The 23,949-nt window shown below is 39.8% G+C and overlaps 8 protein-coding genes across 8 annotated transcripts; 5 read left to right on the top strand and 3 right to left on the bottom strand.

The window, feature by feature from the left end:
• Positions 1 to 708: 708 nt before the first annotated feature.
• I206_104509 (uncharacterized protein) lies at positions 709 to 7,439 on the bottom strand (the record flags this gene model as incomplete). The annotated part of the gene is made up of 19 exons (XM_070202964.1): positions 709 to 744; positions 823 to 881; positions 955 to 1,417; positions 1,486 to 1,518; positions 1,572 to 2,344; positions 2,430 to 2,701; positions 2,771 to 2,873; positions 2,934 to 3,045; positions 3,111 to 3,412; positions 3,479 to 3,744; positions 3,838 to 4,023; positions 4,073 to 4,128; positions 4,191 to 4,323; positions 4,384 to 4,562; positions 4,630 to 4,758; positions 4,818 to 5,135; positions 5,217 to 5,756; positions 5,830 to 6,609; positions 6,687 to 7,439. The coding sequence occupies 19 exons, from the start codon at positions 7,437 to 7,439 to the stop codon at positions 709 to 711; spliced, it is 5,493 nt and encodes a 1,830-aa protein (XP_070059065.1).
• Positions 7,440 to 8,345: 906 nt separating this feature from the next.
• I206_104508 (uncharacterized protein) lies at positions 8,346 to 10,836 on the top strand (the record flags this gene model as incomplete). The annotated part of the gene is made up of 8 exons (XM_019153804.1): positions 8,346 to 8,749; positions 8,812 to 8,935; positions 8,995 to 9,092; positions 9,147 to 9,520; positions 9,644 to 10,201; positions 10,305 to 10,438; positions 10,505 to 10,686; positions 10,776 to 10,836. 8 exons carry the CDS (start codon positions 8,346 to 8,348, stop codon positions 10,834 to 10,836), a joined length of 1,935 nt encoding a protein of 644 aa, XP_019012544.1.
• A 631-nt stretch (positions 10,837 to 11,467) lies between these two features.
• Positions 11,468 to 14,438, top strand: I206_104507 (uncharacterized protein; the record flags this gene model as incomplete). Its single annotated transcript, XM_019153803.1, has 13 exons — positions 11,468 to 11,568; positions 11,636 to 12,006; positions 12,089 to 12,319; positions 12,395 to 12,501; positions 12,561 to 12,725; positions 12,801 to 13,074; positions 13,144 to 13,351; positions 13,404 to 13,525; positions 13,578 to 13,704; positions 13,770 to 13,791; positions 13,847 to 14,067; positions 14,135 to 14,329; positions 14,387 to 14,438. The coding sequence occupies 13 exons, from the start codon at positions 11,468 to 11,470 to the stop codon at positions 14,436 to 14,438; spliced, it is 2,196 nt and encodes a 731-aa protein (XP_019012543.1).
• A 385-nt stretch (positions 14,439 to 14,823) lies between these two features.
• Positions 14,824 to 15,486, top strand: I206_104506 (uncharacterized protein; the record flags this gene model as incomplete). The annotated part of the gene is made up of 5 exons (XM_019153802.1): positions 14,824 to 14,912; positions 14,991 to 15,077; positions 15,176 to 15,269; positions 15,335 to 15,366; positions 15,423 to 15,486. The coding sequence occupies 5 exons, from the start codon at positions 14,824 to 14,826 to the stop codon at positions 15,484 to 15,486; spliced, it is 366 nt and encodes a 121-aa protein (XP_019012542.1).
• A 122-nt stretch (positions 15,487 to 15,608) lies between these two features.
• I206_104505 (uncharacterized protein) lies at positions 15,609 to 17,074 on the bottom strand (the record flags this gene model as incomplete). The annotated part of the gene is made up of 8 exons (XM_019153801.1): positions 15,609 to 15,742; positions 15,808 to 15,955; positions 16,016 to 16,076; positions 16,138 to 16,274; positions 16,347 to 16,449; positions 16,510 to 16,608; positions 16,680 to 16,931; positions 16,989 to 17,074. 8 exons carry the CDS (start codon positions 17,072 to 17,074, stop codon positions 15,609 to 15,611), a joined length of 1,020 nt encoding a protein of 339 aa, XP_019012541.1.
• Positions 17,075 to 17,584: 510 nt separating this feature from the next.
• I206_104504 (uncharacterized protein) lies at positions 17,585 to 20,195 on the top strand (the record flags this gene model as incomplete). Its single annotated transcript, XM_019153800.1, has 19 exons — positions 17,585 to 17,702; positions 17,774 to 17,784; positions 17,842 to 17,867; positions 17,920 to 17,997; positions 18,066 to 18,145; positions 18,208 to 18,226; positions 18,286 to 18,322; positions 18,381 to 18,392; positions 18,450 to 18,511; positions 18,574 to 18,642; positions 18,693 to 18,742; positions 18,797 to 18,831; positions 18,896 to 18,932; positions 18,991 to 19,125; positions 19,188 to 19,250; positions 19,321 to 19,563; positions 19,632 to 19,693; positions 19,754 to 19,871; positions 19,960 to 20,195. The coding sequence occupies 19 exons, from the start codon at positions 17,585 to 17,587 to the stop codon at positions 20,193 to 20,195; spliced, it is 1,491 nt and encodes a 496-aa protein (XP_019012540.1).
• A 718-nt stretch (positions 20,196 to 20,913) lies between these two features.
• I206_104503 (uncharacterized protein) lies at positions 20,914 to 21,783 on the top strand (the record flags this gene model as incomplete). Its single annotated transcript, XM_019153799.1, has 1 exon — positions 20,914 to 21,783. One exon carries the CDS (start codon positions 20,914 to 20,916, stop codon positions 21,781 to 21,783), a length of 870 nt encoding a protein of 289 aa, XP_019012539.1.
• Positions 21,784 to 21,887: 104 nt separating this feature from the next.
• Positions 21,888 to 23,467, bottom strand: I206_104502 (uncharacterized protein; the record flags this gene model as incomplete). Its single annotated transcript, XM_070202963.1, has 6 exons — positions 21,888 to 22,025; positions 22,076 to 22,471; positions 22,537 to 22,620; positions 22,670 to 23,083; positions 23,136 to 23,243; positions 23,303 to 23,467. 6 exons carry the CDS (start codon positions 23,465 to 23,467, stop codon positions 21,888 to 21,890), a joined length of 1,305 nt encoding a protein of 434 aa, XP_070059064.1.
• Positions 23,468 to 23,949: the final 482 nt, after the last annotated feature.

The raw sequence follows: 23,949 nt of genomic DNA, 5'->3' as shown, positions 1-23,949 counted from the left end.
TTTTGGTGAAACTTTTTACGACAAAAAGACTGAAAGTGTATTTTACACGACTTGATATATATGCATCTCTCCCAGATAATTTATACGTAGACCAAATCATAGAATCGTAAAAATGAATTGTTCCTCATCCTGTACTCGAACAATTGAATTTCATTTACTTATCTTCTGCTGAAGACATGTAAGGTTGAATATGGCGCAATCAGTCTTTTCCGGTATTGCGATACCGAACAATCTCCGGGAGAGATCCCATGTTCAAGATCTCTTCTTTACTACCTCATAGTCAGGTGTCAAGTATCCACAAACGTCTCTAACGATATGCAATTTCTTATATGCACTTGATCAATAATTGGATAATGTCGTGATGACTAATCATCGAAAGTAATCAGTTTTGCTGAACTTATCGGTTATCACCGAAATCAGTTGCGCCATATATCATCATTATCTACCCGGATCTATCTTTCTCTTTGTACAATCTTGGCACAGGAAGAACAGAAGAATGCATACATGCATACGTTTGATCATTGAGATTTGATAAACCAATTATAGGATAGATAAGGATAATCCTAGAAGAAAGACCCAAAGAACCGGTACCGAAGAAGCAGAATATGAATTTGATATTATTGATTAAATGATGCGATATGAGGTGTATGGAATTTTAGATCTAAAGGTACAGTAAATAAGCTATGCTGATCATGCAAATGTCGTAAATTAGTCGTAAATGGGTAACGGTAAGATCTTGTCCGACTATAGGAGATGGTAAAAAGGGCCGAGTCAGCTATCGAAGATAATAACTTGAGTAGCAGGTGGGTCTAGCAAACTCACGTTGAACAAGAAATTATTGGCGAGATCTTCAGCTTCTAGGAACCGAGTAGGATATATGACTGAGGATGCACAATATATTAGTCTTAAGCAAGAATGAACGTCTCCAAGTGATTGAGATCACGAGAAACATACCAAGATGACCTCTAATTTCTCCTAACAATTCTTCCATTTCATCCCTTTCCCATTCTGCCCAAGCTTCATCCGCGGAACTAGGTTTTCTATCTGAACCTCCTCCTACATTCACACCTTCGGGTGTTGTACGTATAGTTGATGGTGAATTAGGTGTATTATCCATTGTAGGTGATTTTCCATTACTCTCTCTTCTATTCTTTTCTTTCGGCTTACCATCCACAACATCTGAGTCTCGTGTATCAGATTTATGTCCTTTTGTAGAACCACCTCCATCACCTCCGTCATCTACGTGACCTCCTCCACTTCCACCTCCACCTGCACCATGAGTACCTGGACCATCATGAGTAACTTTTACAGGCTCATCATGGCCTGGAGCAGCAACGTCTTCTGGTGTTTTGTTGAACTTTTCGGCATGGTTGGCAAAGGCTTTGTATTGAGCCCAAGATGTGACGAGATCATCGGGCTATATGATGCACATAAATCAGATTTTTGGGGCAACGAGGCTCGGGGTACAGATTCATCACTACTCACGATACATCGGAAGACTTTTCTGAATATCTCAGTCTACAGGAGTTCAAATTAGCTTGCATCGTTGTCAAAAAAGCAAGGTAACTCACATTATGTACAGCTACAGCAACCCACATATCTTTCCAAAATGTTTCATCAAGTGGATCATGAAACCTATTAGGATTAATCTTTGGTGTAGGAGTAGGCATATTCCAAGGTGAAACTTGTACTTTCGCATTTAAATGTTTTCTAAGTGTTTTTCTAGCTTTTAAAGCTTCTGGAATTTCTTTTTCACGTGGTTGACCTTTTTCAATTTTCTCTTCCTCTTTGTTATCTTTATTATCATTTGAAATATCATTAGGTAAATAAGTATTTGCAGTTGTACCGTATAATTCAGTTTCATTTGGTTTACTGAGAATCTTAGGTGCTCCAGATTTTTTAGCAGATGGATTATCATCTGAAATTAAAGTATCTTTTTTAGCATGTTCAGGTACTTTAGCTTCTTCCAATTTATCTCCTTCGCTATTTCCGTTTCCATTTCCATTTTCATGATCACCTTCACTTATCGTACCATTACCATTACCATGTCCACCTTCACTTTCTTCTATTACATCAAATAATGGTTTCCCATTTGCATGAGTACCAGATGGTCTTCTTTCGAAAATTGTCTTTTCCTCAAGCGTCGGTACCATTGAACTTGCAAATCCAGCTGTTTGTGCACCTTCTTGAGTAGGATCATAATCTGCTCGTTCTTCTGGATCACCATTATCCATCATGTGATGAGCTACAGTATCACCACCAACAACCGCTGCTATAGGGTGGATGACCTTATCTGCGGCTTTTCTGACGTTGGAAATAGCATTTTCACTCATTCCCTTGGTGACTGGATAGATCCAAGAAAGTCAGCACAATCTTGACCGAAAGATTCATGTCACGAATTTTGGAAGATTGAAATTATAATCACTCACCACTTGTGACACCCGAATGAACAGTTGTCATTAACCTATCTCTAGCGGTCCTAGCTTTGATTTTAGTTATTCCAGCTGTAGCTTCATCGTCGCTGTCCTGCTCATGATCCGGATCCCAAGTCTCCACTTCATCCGCAGAAGCGACAGGCTCTCTCGACATAAGTTGGTCTTCATCAATCGAGTCGACATCCACTCCGACATGTTCTCGCATGAGTCTTACTCGGAGAGTATGGGCGAATCTACCGACTTTGAAAGGTTTTCCAGCCATCGTACTGTTAGGCAACGCCGTATGAGAGTCAGCATCTCAGAACTCAAAGCCACTTTAGTCGGTGTCAACTCACCCATCAATCATATCGGTATCTCTGATGACGGCCAATAATTCCGAATCTCGATCACCTCTTTGACTTCGTTCATTGATATTAGCTGATCCACACAGTACAAGTCCTATGGATTATTGATCCTTTAGCTCCTATTCAGCCATTGGACAGCACAGGTTGAGCTCACTATCATCCACAATCATTGTCTTTCCATGTATGTAAACTTGCTCTGTAGTCAAAACGCCCGACTTGAATTTGGCCCATCCTCTAAGAGAGAAGAACGTAATGTATTCATCGGGCTATTCAACATCATTCGAATCAGTTTTTTAACCTTATCACGCATGAGATGAGTAGGCCGACTTACATCGATACCTTCTTTTCTCAATCTTGAGAATATAGAATTAGTACCTCTAGAAATAGTTCTATTCTGACATTCCAAGATCAATCTGACTGAACTAGCTTCTCCAGCATCAATGGGATACGTATAACCAGGTAAGAGCGGTATGACTATACAAGCTTTCCAAGGTGTTTCTTCTCGATAAGCGCGAATAATTCGATTGACCAATGCGTCTCCTATCTGATTTTCAATTCTTACTCCATCAACCACAGTAGAAGTAATAAAGAATTGATTTTCAATGTAAACGAAATGTTCAGATAATTCAATAGCTAAAACGTTAATATACAAATTCAGTCTTTTGGCGTTTCGAGTGGGGTCAAAGTGCCATGACTTACACTTGACATAAGCATTTTGAATAGAATGTTCAATCTTAGTCAAAGTACCCATTGACCATGGTCCAACCGATCTACAAATTTGAACTTCGCATGTACCTTGTAATTTCAGATCTTGCAAATCTCTTTCAGTAAAATCTGCTGCAGGTAAAAGGAATGGCATTTGTCGTTTATGATTTTTCGTTCGAATTAAGAGGTTCCATCTTTGAACGAAATGTCTACAAAGATCTCGAGCGGGTTGACCTATTATTTGTAAGCCGACATCGTGCCTGTTAAAAAAGGGTGACCAAATCAGCAAGATGATACAGCTCGGCGCTTGTATGTGACATAACCATTGTCTTTCCAATCGTAAGAGGACTCACCATGGCATTCTGGGTACTTTTGATCGGTCAAACATATCTTCGAAAGGTTTGTCCAGACTAGAGTATTCCATGACTCGTTCATTCGCATAATCTTTTCCTCTCCATACTGGTCCATCAGGTCCATCAGGCGAAGTATGCTCATCGTCAATCAAAATATGTTGAGAAGTATCCCATCGACCATAACATCTGGTCAGTATATTAGCTGTGATGACAACAAATCGGTATTTCTACTTACAAATCCAGACCGCCCATGAATGCGATAGTTTCATCAATAACACAAAGCTTCTCATGCTATGCGGCAGTATTCATCTCAGTAAATGTCTTCGGGATGACTAACGCCTGATGTTACTCACATGAGACCAATAGAAAGTACCAGTTTGGAAATGTGATGGAGATCGTTGTACCATTATATTCGGATGGAGGCCTGTCAAAGTTCGTTTGGTGTATAAACTATCAACCGGTGTAGTCTTATCTGAGACTTCGTTACTATCATTACGTCTCAGATAAGCTGATTCTCATTGCAGATATCATATACTTTTAGCTTACTAAATGATAATGAACACTTTTACACCATCTTCAGCCTTTCTTTTGAGCAAATTATCTAGTCTATACCTTTCGTCTCCAGGTCTTCTGAGATAAAGTTCAGGTGAGATCCACCAATCATGTATGTAGATTCTATCTTTAGCCATATTAATAGCTCGTGATAAATTCCAGAAGTAGTCTCGCTACATTTGTAAAGTCAGCTTGGATGGATGACACATCGACGGTATATTTTCAATGTTGTTAACTCACCCCGTCGACAAGCCATTGAGCAGCTACATTGACTCTGAGGGGAGCGAACGAGTCAAATCGATTTCTATGAGTCCATACACATTGAGCGGCGATCCTTTCCATCGAAACAATGAATTGATGCATTTGTCGCTATATCCTCCCAGGACAATCAGCAATAAATCCCTGCAAATGGAGTCACTTCAACTCACAGCATTCTTAGCGACAAGTTTCAACCGTCTTTGACTATTTGCAATCGTAAAGACATGTTGAGAAGCATGATGTTCACCATCATCATGCATAGATTGTCCTTTTGATCCTTTTCCTTCACCAGAAGCAATGATTAATTCTCTATTAAATGGATTATCAAGATCGATATCATTTGGGTTATCCTCGTCTCGAGCGTCATTCGAAGATTTGGTTTTACCTGAACCGTGTGACTTAAACAAGTGTAAACCTGTTCGATAATATCGTTTTGGTCTTTCGATCGAGAAGTCCGCGTCCAGGAGGAAGACATCGTAGTAGTCGACCTGAAGGATGTATGGTGGATTTAGCATATTTCTCTTCATAGCCCAACTGGATGCTGCAGTATATACAGAAAGCTGACTTACGGATTCGGGTCCATCAGTAGCTACGAAATAACTATCTCTGACAATGAACCATTTTGGCTTTCTATGGGCTGCCCAAGAAGTAGGTGCTAATCCAGGTTGATTCGCTCTTCTACTGGCACCCCAATCCGGTATTTTTAAGAATCCAGCTTTACCTTGAAATCCACCTCTTGGTGCTAATTGAAGAGTCAAAGCTGAAAGTTCAAAGAATTTACATAATCTATTAGACTCAGGTCGAAAAATGACTGCTCTTATCAATTCCACAAGGTATTGTTGTAAAGCATCTCTACTAGCTTGAGCGTATTCTGCTTTTCCAACAGGTTTATTTGGTTTCTCCCTTTCTTTCTCGTTTCCATTTAATTGTCCTTTCCCTTGTGATTGTTGATTTCCAGCTATTTTATTCAAGTAAGGAATAGACATTTTAGGGAAATCTGGAATTTCTACTCGACGTGAAGAACGTAAACCCGCAACAGAAGTACCGAAGTTTGCTGCTTTGTAGTGCGCGTGAAGTGATAAGAAATCTCGAAGCTCCCTGTATATGACCTGAAATGATCACATGTTGGTTGTAAGCTGACGATCTCCCATAGCTCAAGATACCAGGTATACTCTAGCTCACCCATTTGACAGCTCCGTCTCCGTACTCGCATTCCAGCTTGAACATTTCCTTCCCAGTTTCACTACCAGGTCTCAATCCTACACTGTCTCCCACCCTAAATCTTAGATTTCCTAGAAGCACTGGCACAGCTCTGTGACCATCCTCATCTCTATCTAACCAAGTTTTCATAATCATAACAGGTAATTGTCCTGCGAAAAGTTCAGTCGTGACTGGTATACTAGCTATGACTGTCGGACTTAAAGCAGATACTTTACCAGGTGTTGGTGCAGTCGATCCCGTTGAGGTTGATTTGGAAGGTATAACTCGATTTCTTAACATTGACCATCGTTTCTGAGCCATTTCATGAGTTGGACTATCAGGTGAACTACCTTCTCCATCTTCTCCATTTGAAATATACTCATGTATATCTCTAAAACTGCTAAATCGGGTATTCACTGATCTTCGTTTACCTTTTCGATCTATTGAATTGGTTCGACTTCGTTGACCACTCATTGCGTTTCTCCATTTACCTTCGTCCAAGGTATCACCCATTCCTCTTTCATATGATTCTATATCGTGACTACTCCTAGCATGAGAAGTGGGACGAGAGGGATGGTGAGGTATATTGTCACGATCGTACGAAGTTTGTCGAGATGGTGAAGAGATGGAGGGTTCACGGGAAACTTGGCGAGAGGGTAAAGGGGTTTCTCCTGGTGGAAATTCTCCTTCACCATCCGCTGTGACTTTGAGAATTGGTCCAAGCTTCAAACCTTCCACTGTAGGTTCACGACGCTGATGGTACTGTGTAGCTCACAAACACATCAGTATAGATAAAAGAGAAAGCGATAAAAGTTCATCTGAACAGGTTTATCGCTCACATGCATATGAGAAATCCTAGGATCCAGCACAATCTCGTTCCTAGAGCTAGGACCTTCTTCATCTTTGACACCAGTCATCGCGTCAGGTCTTCTACCCAATTCATCGGTCTTTTTCTTTTCCCTTTCCGAGTCTCTTCTATCCGTTCGCTCTTCAGGATCAATGTCGTGACTATCTTTATGTATCGTTAAATCTGATTTCTTTTCTCCATTTCCATGATCATGTCCATTTTGTTTAGGAACCGGCTCATCACCCGTGGATGATCTAGAAAATTGAGTTGGTGGTTCTTCCTCTGTTGGTGATTCCGTTATATTATGGTTTTCTTCATTATGATATTTAGGACCATCACCATTTGATAAACTTTTTTCATGTTTACCTGGACCTTCCCCTTCCGGACCTTCTTGATCATTAATTTGTTCTTCTTGTGTACGTGTTTCATCTTCTCCATTCGCATTATCAGGTATACTAGAAGAAGAAGAAACACTACTACTCGCGCTATCCCTTCTTTTCCTGAATTTTGATTGATCTAAATTATCTTCTTCCTCATGATCATTACCATTACCATTGATTTCTTTCCATTCCTTTGTGTTTTTCTTTAATCCAGTAGAAGGTAAACCTTTACTAGGTTTCGTATCTTGAACTTGACTACTATCTCCATCAACAGAAGCATCCTCTGTCTTTTTCTTCTTGACTAGATTTGTAACTAAGCCGGCGAAATTACTATTAGCCTGTCCTGCACCGGCTGGTCCGGACATGATTGTATTTATGTTCTTCGAAGTGACGAATTCGTTCCCTACTATAGCAGCATTTGTATGTCTATGTTTATGCAAGCTTGAACTTGTTTCTTATGTTTTCATATATACAATCTATGATAATACAAATGTATATGATCTATTTCGAAGCTGAGAAGTATGCTGTTTCTATAGTATATTAAGGATGGCTCGTTGTATATAAGAATGAAACATCACTACTTGGATTTTGGAAAATAACAAAAATGTAATAAGCGTAACTTGAATCAGGGTTTATAATTGTTTTGATGACATGTGGGATAGTATCCCCTTTGCGTCATCATCCCAACTTTACCCCTGAATCATAATCCCACTCTAAATCAGTCTTGGCGTTGTCATACTTGATTTCCCAAGAGCTTACAACCCACGACTATAAATACTCCTGGCCAATCTATTCAGGTGACAATCACCTCGTCAGAGGCTTATTATACTATTCCGGAATTTAGTTTACAGGAGAATTGTTTGACTGCGGCAACCGCCTCACCTTAGGCATCGCGGCATACAGATTAGACGATTAGATGATAGTCCAGACCTATCACCAAAGACATCTAAGGGTTCGTAATATGCTAGATAAACAAGGAATTCTCGTGAATGCATAATTCCACCACTTCGTCATTTGATATTCAGTCAGGGGTGATTCACTAGTCCGATGAATAACTGATAAGATAGCTGAAAAATGATTATATCAAACATGGTAGGGATATTTTGACCACGTGGTTTACGCGTTTTCTTTTTCCACTTCCGTAAAGATAAAGTTAAAAGGTTATACGCGCCTTCTTCCCGTCCTTCTCAACAAAACATTCATACCTTATTCCTATTAATACCCTTCTTTTCACTTTCATATACCCAAAATATTGTTCAAAATAGCCCAACATGCCTAGGCTGAGGGTGACAAGATCCACAATCATACTAGGTATTATCGGTCTACTTTTCGTATCATTCTTCGTTTTCTCACCGGGACCAAAATACGATTTGGATTTTGATGATTTAGATTTGGATTCATCAGATTCTTCATTAAGCGGAGTAGCTTTGGATAAAGTAAGAAATCAACAAAAAGCACTTAATCAATGGTTGAGTGATTCAGATCCAACTTTACCTCAAGGATTGGAATATACAAAGGATGGATATGTTAGAGGTTGGGAAAAGATACATGCTTTATTGAAAAAAGGTGGATTGAAAAAGAAAGATCAAAAGAGGTTAAGAGCATTAGTAGATAATCATCCAATTATTGAATTAATGAAGCAAGGTGAAAAGAAATGGACGGATTTATTAGATAGGTATGTTAGCTTATGGAATAATCTTATTCAAATTAAGCTGATATGTTATTTATTTGAATTAGACAATCTAAAACTCTTCCTCAGGCTGTGACTGAATATCGTCGAAGATATGGTAGAGCACCACCGAAAGGATTTGATCAATGGTGGCAATTCTGCAAGAGGAACCAAGTGAAAATAGTTGATGATGTGAGTTAGTCATGCTATTTCAGCGCATCACAAATCAAGCTTATAGGATAAAATTGTAGTATGATCAAATTTTCCGAGATGTTGAACCATTCTTCGCTTTATCTCCAATGATGTTCAACAAGAGAGTCAACGAACTAACAGAGACACAGCATGTAGCGTAAGCTGATTTTGTCTCGTTCATGATCTGCCCAGCTGATATTGTTGTATCAAGGCATATAACGCTTTCCCCTGATGGCCCATCATCGTTATTCGGCCAACGAGCTCATTCTGCTAGACCTAGACTCCTTTTCCAATTACTTGAGCCTATAGCTCAGTACTTACCGAAAGAACTCACCTTTACCTTATCGGATCATGATTTAGGTTCCTGGATATTGGGTGATGACCAAAAACAAGCAGCATTTGCAGCCATCAAAGCTGGAAGTTATCTTAGTGAAGACGAGTTGAAAGTCTTGGAAAAGAGAGAAGGCAGAAAACCTGTCAAAGGATTAGTCTCGGCTTGTCCTGAAAATAGTCCAGGATGGCAAAGGGGTATAGCTGTGAGAGACGGTCTACCATTGGATGAGTTTAACCCGTCAACCGATGGAGGTGAGCATTTCTATCTTGCAATCGATATCGTGATATCCCAAACGTGTCCTACGGTGCTTTCGGCTGGGCAAAACTGAGATGTGTGATACAACGAATTACTAATAATGAAAATCTATTCCTTAGAATCATCCTTCATTGCTGATCCTTTACAAACATATGATTTCTGTTACAATCCTTCTTTACTCAAACTTCATGGATCCCTTTCATTCGATTTCTGCCGAGAAACTGTACTTAGACCTATATTCCAATTATCAAAATTCGTTCGTAATCCTGAATTCTTAACAACTCCATTAGAAGCGTATGATAATTTCACTTCAGTTGAAGGAAGAAAAAAATATGTGCCATGGGAACAAAAATCAATATCGAAATTATTTTGGAGAGGAAGTACAACTGGAGATTCTTATAGTAAAAGAAAAGATTATACATGGCATCAATCTCATAGACCGCGTTTAGCACTTATGACTCAAGAAACTAAAGGATTAAAAGATGTTTGGGTAAAAAGAGGAAAAGATTGGGATAAAGAATCTTGGTCTGTTTCAAGGCTTAATTCAGCATATATGGATATTGGTCTTACGGGTGGTCCACATCAATGTAAGAAGGAAGATGGAACTTGTGATGAAATGGCAGAGCAAATTGAGTTCAAGGAGAGAGTAAGACCTGAAGATGCGGCCAAATACAAATGTGAGCTTTTCTATTCACTATGACCGCCCTTCAGAGTCCCCATCTTCGCCTCCCCCACAAAATTGACCTGCGAATTTGATATGCTGATCTCCCCAACGCGCAGACGTCTTCGACATCGACGGAAACGGATGGTCATCTCGATTCCACCGTCTGGTAATGTCAGGTAGTGTAGTGGTAAAAGCTACAATATATCCAGAATGGATGACAGACTGGATGACACCTTGGGTACATTACATTGTAAGTCAGCATGAGAATTTACCGCATATAGTTATGGGAAGCTGACATGTGACTCTTTTGTTGTAGCCATGTAAGATCGATTATTCTGATCTATACGATATCATGTCATTCTTCGCTGGACCACCAGACGGTAGAGTTGGAGGACATGATGATTTGGCTCAACAAATAGCGGAACAAGGGAAGAAGTTTGGCGAAGAGCATTGGAGATGGGAAGATATGCAAGCTTACATGTTCAGATTAATGCTTGAGTAAGTCGTCTAATACCCGTTTCCGTTTTAAGCTTTCCTTCAATATGTCTCAAAGAATATATAAGCTGATCTCATAATGATGTATCTAGGTATTCTCGTCTTCTGGCGGACGATCGAGAAGATTGGTCATATAATAAATCGTACGATTAGATCACTCGACGAACGAAGTCATCAATAAATACCATTAAAAATAGAATTATTAGCATTTTTTCCCCCCATTGTTTCATAGATTTTGGTCTTTCATGTGAATGTTATCATCAACCCATCTCTAGAGGTGAGGAGGGAATGGTCATCAGAATCAAGAGGTCCTGAGGAGGAATGAATAGCAACTTCATATACAGTAGAACAGCATTTGGAAATGCTACGTTGTTTATACGTTCGAGTCGCACAAAAATTCACTTCTTGAATTCACTTCTTTGTATATGCACATATGACGTTGTGAATACTGAGTCTGATTTACATGCCATACGATTCATACCAGGAATTATTTCATGAATGTGATGTCAAGGTCCAAAGCATAAAGCATGGACCAAAAAGAACAGGTTGCGAAGAAGATATTCGGTTATATCCGGGATATTTGATAATTTCAAATGATTACTCTTATTGTTGATGTTATCATCGCACTTCTAAGCGCTTCAATCGAGCTTCTCCCCAAGCTCAAATTCAAATGTGAAAGAATGGTTCAAACAACCAACATTCAACATGTGAATGAAGGCATAAATCATCTTAAACAAAGCCTGACTCCATATTCATCAGTATTAAAAAGAGAAATCACGGCGGCATGTCAGAAAATGAAGGTATAACATCTTCCAAACTTATCCGTACTAATAAAAAAATAACTCGTCATAGACCTTTTCTATCATGTACAGAATGTATTCGACGGTGAGTAGTTCATAATTAACATCTCCATTTTCTTTGTACTTTCTAATTACTAAAAATATTAAATTAGTAAGGTTAAATGTGATCGAAATAATCCATGTTCATCATGTAAAAATCGACAAAAATCATCAGAATGTACATTTCCACAAACACCTCCTAATTCTGAAAAATCATATAATCGTCAATCTTTTCAATCAAATTCTAGAGATATCACTCGTTCACCTTCTAATTCGCCAATTATAACGAAAAATACAAAACGAAAGCATGATCAACTTAATGAGGGATCTTCCATCAGACTAGATAATCTAGATAATTCAAATGTAGATGGAATAATTGTTGAAAGAGAAGGTTCATGGATATCATGGTCTGGAAGAGAATTTACAAATAGAAATGATAATAATTATACAGAAAGTGCAGTTAAAGATATGGAAGATTATTTAAGTAAGTTATTCATACCATATTATTTTATAAACATTATGTTTTTTTTTAAAAAAAATGAAAATATTGATAATATGATTTTTAGCTGCTGGAGCAATGTCAGCTAAATGGAATATATCAACACTAAATAATGAAGGAAATGGAAGAGATATTTCACCAATTTCTGAAGGTGTAATTGAAAGATTAACTTATCAAAATTGTATTTTTACTCATAAAGGATTATATGAAAATATTTTAAATTTATTACCAAAACAAAAAGAAGCTTTACATTGTTTAGTAGCTAGATATTTTTCAAATGTAGCTTGGCATTGGCATAGTAAGATTATTATTCTTTCTCAGGCTTAATCACACAACTTGAATAATGATGCTTATCTCCTCTCGTCTTTTATAGTATTGCATCGCCAATCTTTTTTGGAAGAATACGAAGCTTTTGGAATATTGTTTGATAGAGGACAATTAAATCAGGTGGATCCATTATGGCTCGCAAATCTATTCGCCGTAAGTACACATCAAACATTTAACGAAATAAGCTAATACTCCAAAAAAATCGAATCAAGGTCTTGACCCTCGCTGCCAATTCCTTTGACGAAGTAGATGATATTACAGGAATGTTCTTCAATGCCACCGAATTAGCTGGTCTGCCTGACAAATATTGTCGTGCTGCTCAATCATGTTTGGAGTGTGGAGATTGGTTAGGAAAAGCTCGAATAAGGTCCATTCAGGTAATTGTCACTATCAAACTCTATCCAGACTCTGTAGTATCTAACGATCAAGGCTCACTCAACTTCACATGATAGGCATTATCCCTTATAGGAACATACCTCTTGTTCAACGCTGCACCAGATTGTGTGGAAAGAATTGGGATGTACTGCATAACATCAATGAGAATGTGCCAAGAATTGGGTATACATACATTATCGGATGATCCTATAAAAATGCCTTTACCCGATCCTTCGTTTCCTCAACAGCCTTCCATGCTCAAACGGGAAATAGTACTACGACTATTTTACAATGCCTTGACTTTGGATTTACTTCAACATCGCCATAGACCATTTATGAATTTAAAAGATGGTAAGTTGAAATTTTGACCAATACAAGAACAATTGTGAATGAAATGCTGACAGTCTGAACACGTCGCAGTGACTTGTGGACTTCCCGGCAATTATAATGATGAACACCTAAGATTTGATACTGAAGATGTTCCTCGACCAGTACCATCATTGACAGAGACTGCAATTGATATACTCAGATATGAATCAGCAAGAATGCAAAGAGAATGGTTAGATCTGGTTAAAGGAGAGAAAATCCCACGTAATGAGAAACTACTTGATATCGATCATAGGCTGATGTGAGTTTATACGTGCTCCCGTATGATGATTCAACTAATAACAAACTATTAGGCAAGTGCATAATCGCTATGCTTTAGGTCAAATTGATTTACACGAGAATAGACAAAGGACATGGTCAAAACTCATATCGGTTTATAATCTACATGTCAGAAGGATGCGATTTCATCGACCTTGTGAGTGTGATCATTTATTGTGATGTAACCAAGATGCTCATAATTCCCATAGTCATCCGGCCAGATGATCAATCCTCCACCCAAGTAGCCTTGAGAAAAGCTGTTGAAGAAGCTGCTCGAGGGTTGATGCTAGCTGCATTGGAATTATACCGCTTAGGCGCTCCTTTAGTCAGAGGAAGGTCTGTCTTAGTCCTGCGTTAAGAAATAACTGAAGCATCCTGCTGATGGTTGTCTGTCACATTAGCTTTTTTCTCCTACATTTACAGGTAAGTTATATCTTTGCAGGAAGCTGCTTCACTAATCAGTCAATTTCACATCTAGTCTGCCGTAGTTGTCCTTGTTCAGAATGCTTGGCATGTATCCGATTTGTCCATCAATAATTCAGACGATGAGCTAGTCCTGAACGTTTTATCAATATTCCAAAATTATCAAAGCTCCTTGCGGTTTCAAGTTCGACGAGCTGCTAGAATAGGAGCAAGAACAATTAAGCTTTTAGTGGAGGCTATAAATGATAGGAGATCTTTTGCTGGATCACACGAGAGGTACGTCTACGTCTCGTACTGCTACACGATATCTGTAATCAAAATTGAGTTGACTGGTGACGATTAGTTTCGTTCATGCGTTGAAAAGAATCAGTAATACCGTAAAGAGAGAAGAGAGAGCTCAAGATCAGCTAGAGTCGTCTTTAACAATCGCTCAATCGCAAGTGAATGATGGCAATATTGTTAATGCTAATACCGACAATTTGTTCTCTGATCCAGCTTTGGAAGCTTGGATGTTCTCTTTTATGAACGTGTCGAATGGGTAAGTGGTGATTATGTTACAACTGAGTAGACCGCTTATGTTTAAGTTGGCATCCAGGGAGAACCAGATATGGGATCCTAGACCCTCTTATATTGAGGGAAGTACCTAATTCCATCCAACATCAGCCATTCTTATGCATATAGGTGATGGAGCACATCCACTTGTCTGGATGAATGAGATGGCCAGGAATTCATTACACCTTATGTATTTCGGGTTCCGGTCATTATCTATCGCATAAACCAGATGAATTATTTTATCAATCGATGGCGTGATTGATTTTCAACCAGTTACCCGATCACACCATCTCAATTACTTCGGGATCTTGTATTTGTACATTTCTCAACCGTATCGCCCGAATTAATCCTATTGTATGCAAATCCAATATGTTTACAGCAATACACATCTTCTACATGCATCTTTTCGGATCTGTTATATACAGTTCACTTTCACTCCGTATTGCTTGTCATATCAAAATCGTATTTTAGACTTGAAAAATGCCAAAACCAGAATTAGAATTCAGACCTACAAAAAATTTCCCCTGGGAAAGGAAAGTAGGCTTTGCACAACAAATTCTAGCTCACGAGTGAGTCAAACTTACAAGTTCTATTCCTCTCACCTGTCATTTCGGTAGACGCTGAACAGGTTCTTACATTTGAAATAGTCCAGAAACTGGAGATATAACTAAGATCGTTTCACGTGATCCGGGTCATGAACAATTTGGACCAGCTCAAGTACATGAGGATTTTTGGTAAGTAATCAACTATTTGAGTTTATCGTTCAGAGCAAGGGACCCGGGATGGATGGTCCAGAGAGAATAAAAGCTTACTTTAAAACGGAATGGGATAGGGAAGAAGTTTACATTTTATCTGGTTCAATATATGATAAAGCTTTAAAGAAATGGTTTACTGCCGGTGAATATTGTTGTCGACCACCTGGAATGGTAAGTTAGACCTCAAGCATGCTGCTTGATATGTCAAGTCAAGGCTGAGCAATGTCGGATGATAGATTCACGGTCCTTATACCTCTTGTCCGAATGAGTGAGCTATACCCCGTTGTGTAAACTAGCTGTCATGCTGACAAAAATGTAATACAGAGGAGTCAAGATGTTTGTCAATGTTCGATATGTTCGAAAATCCGATTTACCTGAAAACTCATAATCCTAAACGATGTCAGTAATGGGTAACATCCTATTGTATTCTGCAACCGAGTTACCAGATTCTCCGATCAAAACAAGGGTAATATGTAGATATGTATCATACAATGCATGCACTGTATACAACTAATCCCGAGTCGCCGGTATAGGTTTACCACCAAGCGGTGTAATCCTAATCATATGTCTCCGCTTATCATGAGGTGTATCTAAAGTTGCAGAGTGTTGAGCTCTTCTTTGATCCCATACGATTACTGTTCCCTCTGTGAGATCATCAAGATTCATCAGCTTGATGCTGATTACATTTGTTAATTCAAGTTTAGCTTACCTTCCCATTTTACTCTCGCTTGAAAATCGGCACCACGAGCAATGTAAGCGAACAAGAATTTCAACAAATTATCGGATTCCTCAACTTTCATTCCTTCTATAGACGTTGTGAATACTTCATTGACAAATAAAACCTTATCTCCTGTGACCTATATTCTCGAATGCGAATATCTCAGTTGACACATATCATTTTAATAAGAGAAACTCACGGGATGTTGCGTTATCAGAGGATGAGGTGTATTTACAGCTTCTCTACGTAAAGCATCACCTCTATAATGGTCACAGAAAATCAACAAAACGTTCTTCTAGAAAATATAAAGAAAAGACGTACTCTTTCTTTGCTTTAAGTGTCAAAGCGTTACTGGAATGTATTGCTCTAAGTCCAATAAGCATATTTTGCATGACTGGCGATAAATGATTGAAAGCCTGGACAGAGTCTGACATTATGGTATCACCTCCACACCATCCCTACAACAATAATTCTTGTCAATACAGGACTGAAGCTGAGGCAGGAATGACAGATTTGACGGCAATACTCACTTGATTTTCTAAAACACCGAAAAAGGTCACTGCAGGTGGCTGCCTTTCGTGCGTTTGATCCGCATGCCAATTCACACCTGATACTCTATTTCCCCAATAATTTCTGTACTCCAAGCGTGATTAGCACGGATTCCGTTACAGTATTGATTTGCGGTGAACTCACATTCTTCTAACTTCTGCAGCTGACTGGTATATGACGGCTATTTCCGTCTCAGTAGCTGGTCGAGGTTGAACAGGGTGCTTGTGTAAAGGTCCAAAATGCCTTATACACCAGGTCGGATCAGCTTGAGGTGTTGACAAGCGGGAAATTGTATTACACACTAAACAACTCACCTGGCTATATCGAGCTGCTTTTTGAATCCGCTATCTTTCCAATCCTGATTTCTAAATACAGCAAAACCCCTTTGAGCAACCAATAATCCTAGTTCATCCAATCCAGCTGATGATAACTCTGTCAACTGTACATTATCTAATTCGGTTCCAAACAAAGGTGTCACATTTTTCACTATAGTTTTCGGCCCCAGGAGATTAGGAAATGAAGGATCGGCTCGTAAAGCTGGATCATCATGTTCGAATGGTTCATGCCTGTAATATAGCCCATTCAGTAATTTGTGTCGGTTGTTAATCAAGCTTAGCACTCACTCTGGGAAGATCTCGTCTGTCAATGTTGGCATATAAGCCGGATAAAGAGGTTCATCCAATTCATGAGGAGCTGCTATTACAGTCATCTTGTAATGTATACGTTGAAAGCTTGTCAAGTTGAGTCAAAATATGATCATAATCACTAGTAATGAGTTCTGACATGTCTCCTACATTTAAAGTGTTTTACCTTGATATATCCAATGACCCATTTCGGAGGTACCGAAATATTGGAAACAATAATAAATAAAGTTGAAATTATGCATGAGCTCGTCATCGGCAATCATCATTTATTAACAATAATGTAATTTCGGGCGAGAAAAAACAATCAAAAAGGATCTCGGTCGACAGAAATAGCGTTAATAACCATAGTGAATTTCCCGAATTCCCTTATCCCCGTATTTGACTTTTGTCAACAATTGACGTGATCATTTCAGTTTGTCGATCATCTTTCTTATACACCACAGGAATTTCCACTATGACTGATTTAGATTTGATAAAATGTATATATACTATTGCGATGCAGAAGATAAACCGAGATATGTTCAACAAAGATCTTTCAGTACCTAGGTACAATTCAGCGCGAACAACACGACAAAATGCGATTCTTTTCCAGAAATAAGAATATCGATGATAATGATGGGCAAAAGGCTACTAGAACAGCTTTGGTTAGGCGTTTGGACTTGTTTTTAATGAGTTATGTCTGTGTCTCATATTGTGAGTCTTCAATGATCGCTGGCTTCCAGTCTAGAATTGAGCACTGATATGATTCGTACACACAAATACAGGCATGAAATATGTAGGTAGAATTGTAAAAATCCTCCAACACGGGAAATTTCGCTGATTTTTTGATAAGATCGATCAACAAGCACACAGTAATGCGTAAGTGCAGCATATCAACTTACTATGGGTTGCGCTGAAGACATGTACGCAGTTATGTCTCAGGTATGAAAGAGGAATTACACTTCAAAGGCAATCAATATAATTGGGTTGGGACTTACTTCTCGATCGGGTATGTCATAATTCCTTTATTCAATAATGTTGTGTATCTCTTCTTATCTATACCATCTGATGTGCCAGATATACCATTGGTACGATTCCAAGTCAATTCTTGACAGCTAGATTCCGACCAAGTGTTATCGTACCTATGTTCGAAATCAGTAAGTGTTCGGTCTGAAGAACCCTAGTTAGCTCGTTGCTGACTTGGATTCAACGCACACAGCCTGGAGTATTTTGATCATGTAAGCTTTGATATGGCTCAAACGTCCCTGTGAAGATTCTAATTCTTCTGATGCTTTAGGATTAATGCCGCCGCTAAGAATGTCAATTTGATCTTTGTAAGTTCCTTTTCATTGCAAAAACGAAGACAATTGTTGACGATTTTTTCTTTGATAGGGTATGCGATTCGTACGTTGTCTTTCAGAAAAGTCTGCAAAGTCCTCAATAACAATGGAACTCACATAGCTTATCGGTCTTTTCGAGTCTATCGCCTACCCAGGATTCGTTAGTGTATTGGCTTCATGGTAGTGAGCATTCATTTTGACCCTTCTTCCGGACTCCATTCAGTGGACTAACTTTCCTCTGATAGTACGCCTGCAGAGCTTGCAAAGAGAGTGGCTTTCTTACAAGCATCATCAGCTGCTGGGTCTATGTTTTCGTTAGTCGCTCAGATTGAAAGAAAATGATTGCAGCTGACATCAACTTTAGAGGTTATCTGCAAGCTGCTATATACAAAGGTTTAAACGGCGCTCATGGCCGTAAGCTATTCCTTTGCAATATCTCAACTTTCCAGCTAATCTTTTTCTATATAGTGTCCGGCTGGAGATGGTTATTCATCATTGATGGAGTGAGCAATCCCGATACCTCGTCCCAATCATCTGTACAGTATAACTAATTTACCGTGAAATCAGATAATATCGCTTCCTATCGCTTGTTCTGGATTCTGGCGTGAGTGGCTTGATCCATTGCCTGGCTCAAAGGACTCCTACTGATAACTGCCACATAGTCATTCCTGATACCCCCAAGAATTCGCGAGCTATATGGCTCAAGCCTCATCACCTGGAAGAAGCAGAAGAGAGAATGAAGGAGATTGGCAGAGCACCAAAGGGAAAGCTCACTCTTGCGAAAGTCGTTGCTGTTTGTGAGCTTGAACAATCTATGGCTGTCTCCAGTTGGTGCTCCGCTGACTCGCTACAATTACAGTCAAGGAATATCCAGCTTGGATCATTATGTTATGCTACCCACCTTGTATCGTAGCAGGACAAGGTAAGTCCGAGTTCTCATTGTTCGCCGAACCGAAATGACAGAGGAACCTGATTGCCCTCCGCTTTCATAGCCATCTCTTATTTCAACTTGTACCTCAAAAGTAATCCTTCTGGTCACAAATTCTCGGTATATCAAGTCAATTTGATACCTACTGGGGGTCAAGCTCTACAAATCGTCGCGACCATCGGTTCAGCAGCATTGAGTGATTACTTCCAAGCTAGATTGGCTATGATCTGGATTGTAGCAGGAATCGGAATGTTGGGTCATATCCTCCTGTCAATTTGGGATATCGGATTCAATGGTCAATTTGCTGGTAAGTATTATTCTCCCTCAGTACTGGAGGACCTTCTACACAAGCCTGACATACACATGACCTCCCAGGGTACATGCTTATATACTGTGCGGTTGGTGCTGGTGCCCTTATGCTCACCTGGTTCAGCGAAGTAAGTATTCCAACCTTGCACAATGGAACATCGAGTGTAGCCTGCTGATGCCCCGTGCAGCTCTGTAGTGCCGATGCAGAAGTCAGAACCTTGATTATTGGTCTAGCCAATGGTATAGGATACGCCTGGATATCTGGTTTCCCATTCCTTATGTATCCCGCTTCGCAGGCGCCTCATTGTGAGTCTTCTTGCCAGACAAAGTATCGAAAGAGACTGGAAGCTTGACCATATCATACAAGCTGACTTTACTTTATCCTTCATTACAGACAAATACGGTTATAAAATGGGAGCCGGGTTTTACGCCATAGCCATTTCAGGCTGTACGATTATAGCTCTTTTGGTCCGAAAGTACGGCTTGCCCTACCAGAATGTTCCTAGGTCAAAGCTTGAAGGAGGATCAGATAGCAGTATAGAGAGTGGTGTTCCCGAAAATGAAGAGGAAAAAGTTGAAGGGGAAGCTATTCCAGCTGTTGATAGATTATCTTCACATGCCAATAGATAAGCCAATCTTTCCGTAGACTCTGTGCTGCTACTGCTCATGCCTTTAACTTCCTCTTGCTCTTCGGATCATCTCACGTGTTTTCAAGTTTTATAGATCCCACTGGCATGCATGATGGAATCAAATCAACTTGTAGGAGAAGGGGTCGCGTTCTTCGGGCCATCGACCAGCTTCCTCGCTGCACGTTCAGCATGTTTCACAGAATTTGCGATGCTTGGGAGTAAGAAAAGAGTAATTTAGGCTTGCATGCATCACAAAGACTTGATCAGCTGGCATTCGGAAGTACGTATATCTGGAGTTGAAAAGACGCCGTGAGCACCGAGTAACCTGACTTTTATGGTCCGATCTCGCGACTGGTATGGAATTTTGGTCCGTTGATCATTCTTCGCGTGCAACCGCTTTGAAAACTCGCCAGATCTTCGTCTACCGACATGTACAGATCAGGAAGATGACAAACAATTCGCACGGCTTTTGAAATGCACCACATAAATCACCAATCGCATTATAACATGACGATGATGTTCATGGAAGTATATACCGCGGCTGAATAAGCATGTCACGTCAATGTTAGCGTAAAAATACGTTCAGTCGAAATGATTACTAATCAAGATAATCGGCTTTCAAGCTATTTTATCGTATATAAATACGCGATTAGCTCTTCCTGAGAATCGTATTGTTCATCAGCGACAAAACACTTTCATCACACTACCAAGACCTGAAAATGACTACTTACCACACTGCTCAACTCACAAACGGATTCAACGTCTTCTACCAAGAAGCTGGAAGTCGATCATCCAATCCAACATTATTACTTCTTCATGGATTTCCTTCATCTTCTAATCAATTTCGGCAATTAATTCCATTATTAGCCGATAAATATCATATAATCGCACCTGACCTCCCCGCATTTGGTTTAACCACCGTACCAGATAATTTCGTTGCATCTTTTGCTCAAATCGCAAATGTTATTCTTGAATTACTTGATCATCTTAAGATTGAATCAGTGATTACTTATACTTTCGATTATGGTGCACCTACTGCTTATCGACTTGCACTACTTCGACCACGATTGGTGAAAGGATTGATCGCTCAAAATGGAAATGCATATGAAGAAGGATTAGCAAGTTGGTGGGATCCAGTCAAGGTATATTGGAAAACCGAGAAAGGTAGTGATGAATGGAAACAATCTAGAAAGATTTTGACTGGTGCGCTCTCTTTAGATAGTGTTAAGGGTCAATACCTTGATGGTTTGTCTGAAGATCTCGCTTCTAAAGTGGACGCATACGCATACACCTTAGATTACATTTCAAACCTCACAGGTGAACAAAAGATTGAACGGCAGTTAGACTTATTTTACGATTATCAGAAGAACGTTGAGCTTTATCCACAGTTCCAACAATTCTTCCGAAATTCTCAGATCCCTGCATTGGTTGTTTGGGGAGGAAGGGACGAAATCTTCCCTACACCTGGTGCACTTGCATATAAAAAGGATTTACCGAATGCAAAAGTTAAAATCATTGAAGACGGTACTCATTTCCTCCTCGAAACCCACGTAAAGCAAGTCGCAAAGGAGATCAGAGAATTCTTTTGAGTAATCAATGGATCCTGAAAAAATAACAGATGGCCGATTATAGTTTTCTATGTAAATTGCACGTATGAATTTAATTTTGAACGAAACACCAATTTATCAATTGTCTAGAGCTTGGCTTTGACCGAATCGCTCTTCCACCCTTCCACCTCATTAAGGTCCTTGGGCTGTTCCCCTTCACGTGGTGTACCATTGTCCCCGGCCTCTGGTCGCCAACGCCATAGCTGCTTCCTGTTTTCCGAGAGCTGGAAAGGAATCAGCTCGATTCACTCACAACAATGCAAACCTAACTCACCTTTCCTTCTATCAAGTCAACCACTTGCTTCCCTACATTGGGAAATGTCTTGAACGTCGTACCAGCATCACCCGTCGCCACCACCAACCCTTTATATCTTGGATGTTCACATAATAACCAATTCATATCCTTTGTATCCGTACACCAGCACATAGCCATCTTATGAAGCGGTCGATCTTTGAATTCAGGTAACCACAACTCGATAAGCTTCTTGATAGCTTGAAGGGATTCGGTAGAGATGGTATCTGTAGGGTTCATTGCATGGGATCGAGGTACCGACATGCGAATTTCCTTTTGTGCTCCAAAAGGTGTGACATTTTGCATATGAGTGTAACCGGCAAATTCGTTGACTACCTTCAATTCGAATGTCCCTTCTTCCGGTTCCATTATGAAGCCCTACAAGTCGAAAGTCAGTCAGGTTGTCACACGCAGACAAAGTTCAAATATCAGTATTAACTCACCAAGTCATGATTGTATGTCGTTGCAATTCCCTTCAACTTCTTGGCCTCCTCTGGGGTCAGTCGGAGATGCGCATATCCCCAAGCCTATAACCATCAGCGACGTTCATTAAAAATGTCTACTCACTTTCGAAACACATTGATCCTCTAGATCCAGAAGAGCAGGCGACCATGCACCAGCAGCGAAAACTACCAAATCTCCTTCCCATTCTGTTCCATCCGCTGTACGTACACCTCTGACTGTCTTTCCATCTTTTGCCAAAAGTACCTCTTTAAAAGTACCAGATGTACCAAATGCAGTCCTCACGCCCAATCTTCGTAGCTCATGTCCAACTGCATTTAGAGCGTTTCTAGCGGCTACCCATCCTCCATTGTTGACATAAATACCCTTCCATCCTGTAAGATCTGCATGAGCTAAATGTGGAGCTTTATCTACGATTTGTTCTTTCCCTTCAACCCAATCTACCAAATGGCCACGTCCCTCTTTGTGTATCGCCTCGTAACGTGCCCTAAGTTTGCCTTCCCTTTCTGCTTTGCTAGTAAGGTCCAGCTACACCACAAAAGTTAGCACTGTACCGTATGTCATCTTTGGTTTCACTCACTCGTCCCACATTATGTGCATGAGGCTTGAAGAGAGGATCATGAATCCACATTTCCCAAGCCTCCGCTACAATCTCACCCCAAATCCCTGCATGGTCGTCGCCCGCCATCTACATATGGAGACTCAGCATACGCTTCAGAAGTCCTCGGTTGAGTCCACCCGACGCACCTTATTATTGTCATTTCCAGCAGAGTTCAACGAAGGATTCTGAAAGATGTCCAATAATCGTATATCCTTGTATCCTCTTCTTGCTAAGTGTAAAGCTGTCGAAGAACCTATGGTACCTCCTCCACCCACGATCAAAATCTTACTATCTTTTCTTGCTAAAGGCATTGTACTCTGCTGATACTGATCAGAAATAAGAGAGAACACTTGATTCTATGTTCATTTTCATGATTGCATATCTTGAAATCGTGGTACCGCTAAATCGGATTCCATCATCCTTCTTGTTATGAATCTTATCGCTAAGCGAGGTTCGGTTTGTGATAGCATGTGATAGCAGTCCGAAGTAGCGGACAAGATCTCCATATAAAATACCATCTTTATTCGGATAGGAAGACCAAAGATAAGTTATCAGGTGATAAGTATAAGTTGATCGTCCGTTTTCGCGGATGGGATATACAGGCGGATTGGCTCAATGATCATGCTTTACGAGATGAGGCTTAAGATCATTCACGTCATTTGTCGCTCATCTTCTTTGAATTGGTAAAACAGGAGAATGGTAGCGTCGGGTCGCGGGGTAACTCAGGAGTTTCCAATCATGTTTTCCGTGAGAACGGAATTTTTGTTCAAGCTTGATAACGTTAAACCTTTGC

The sequence above is a fragment of the Kwoniella pini genome, chromosome 6 (genome assembly GCF_000512605.2).
Source record: "Kwoniella pini CBS 10737 chromosome 6, complete sequence".
Lineage (NCBI taxonomy): Eukaryota > Fungi > Basidiomycota > Tremellomycetes > Tremellales > Cryptococcaceae > Kwoniella > Kwoniella pini.
The sequence above is the reverse complement of the archived record's forward strand: the minus strand, read 5'-3'. Positions and strand labels throughout refer to the sequence as shown.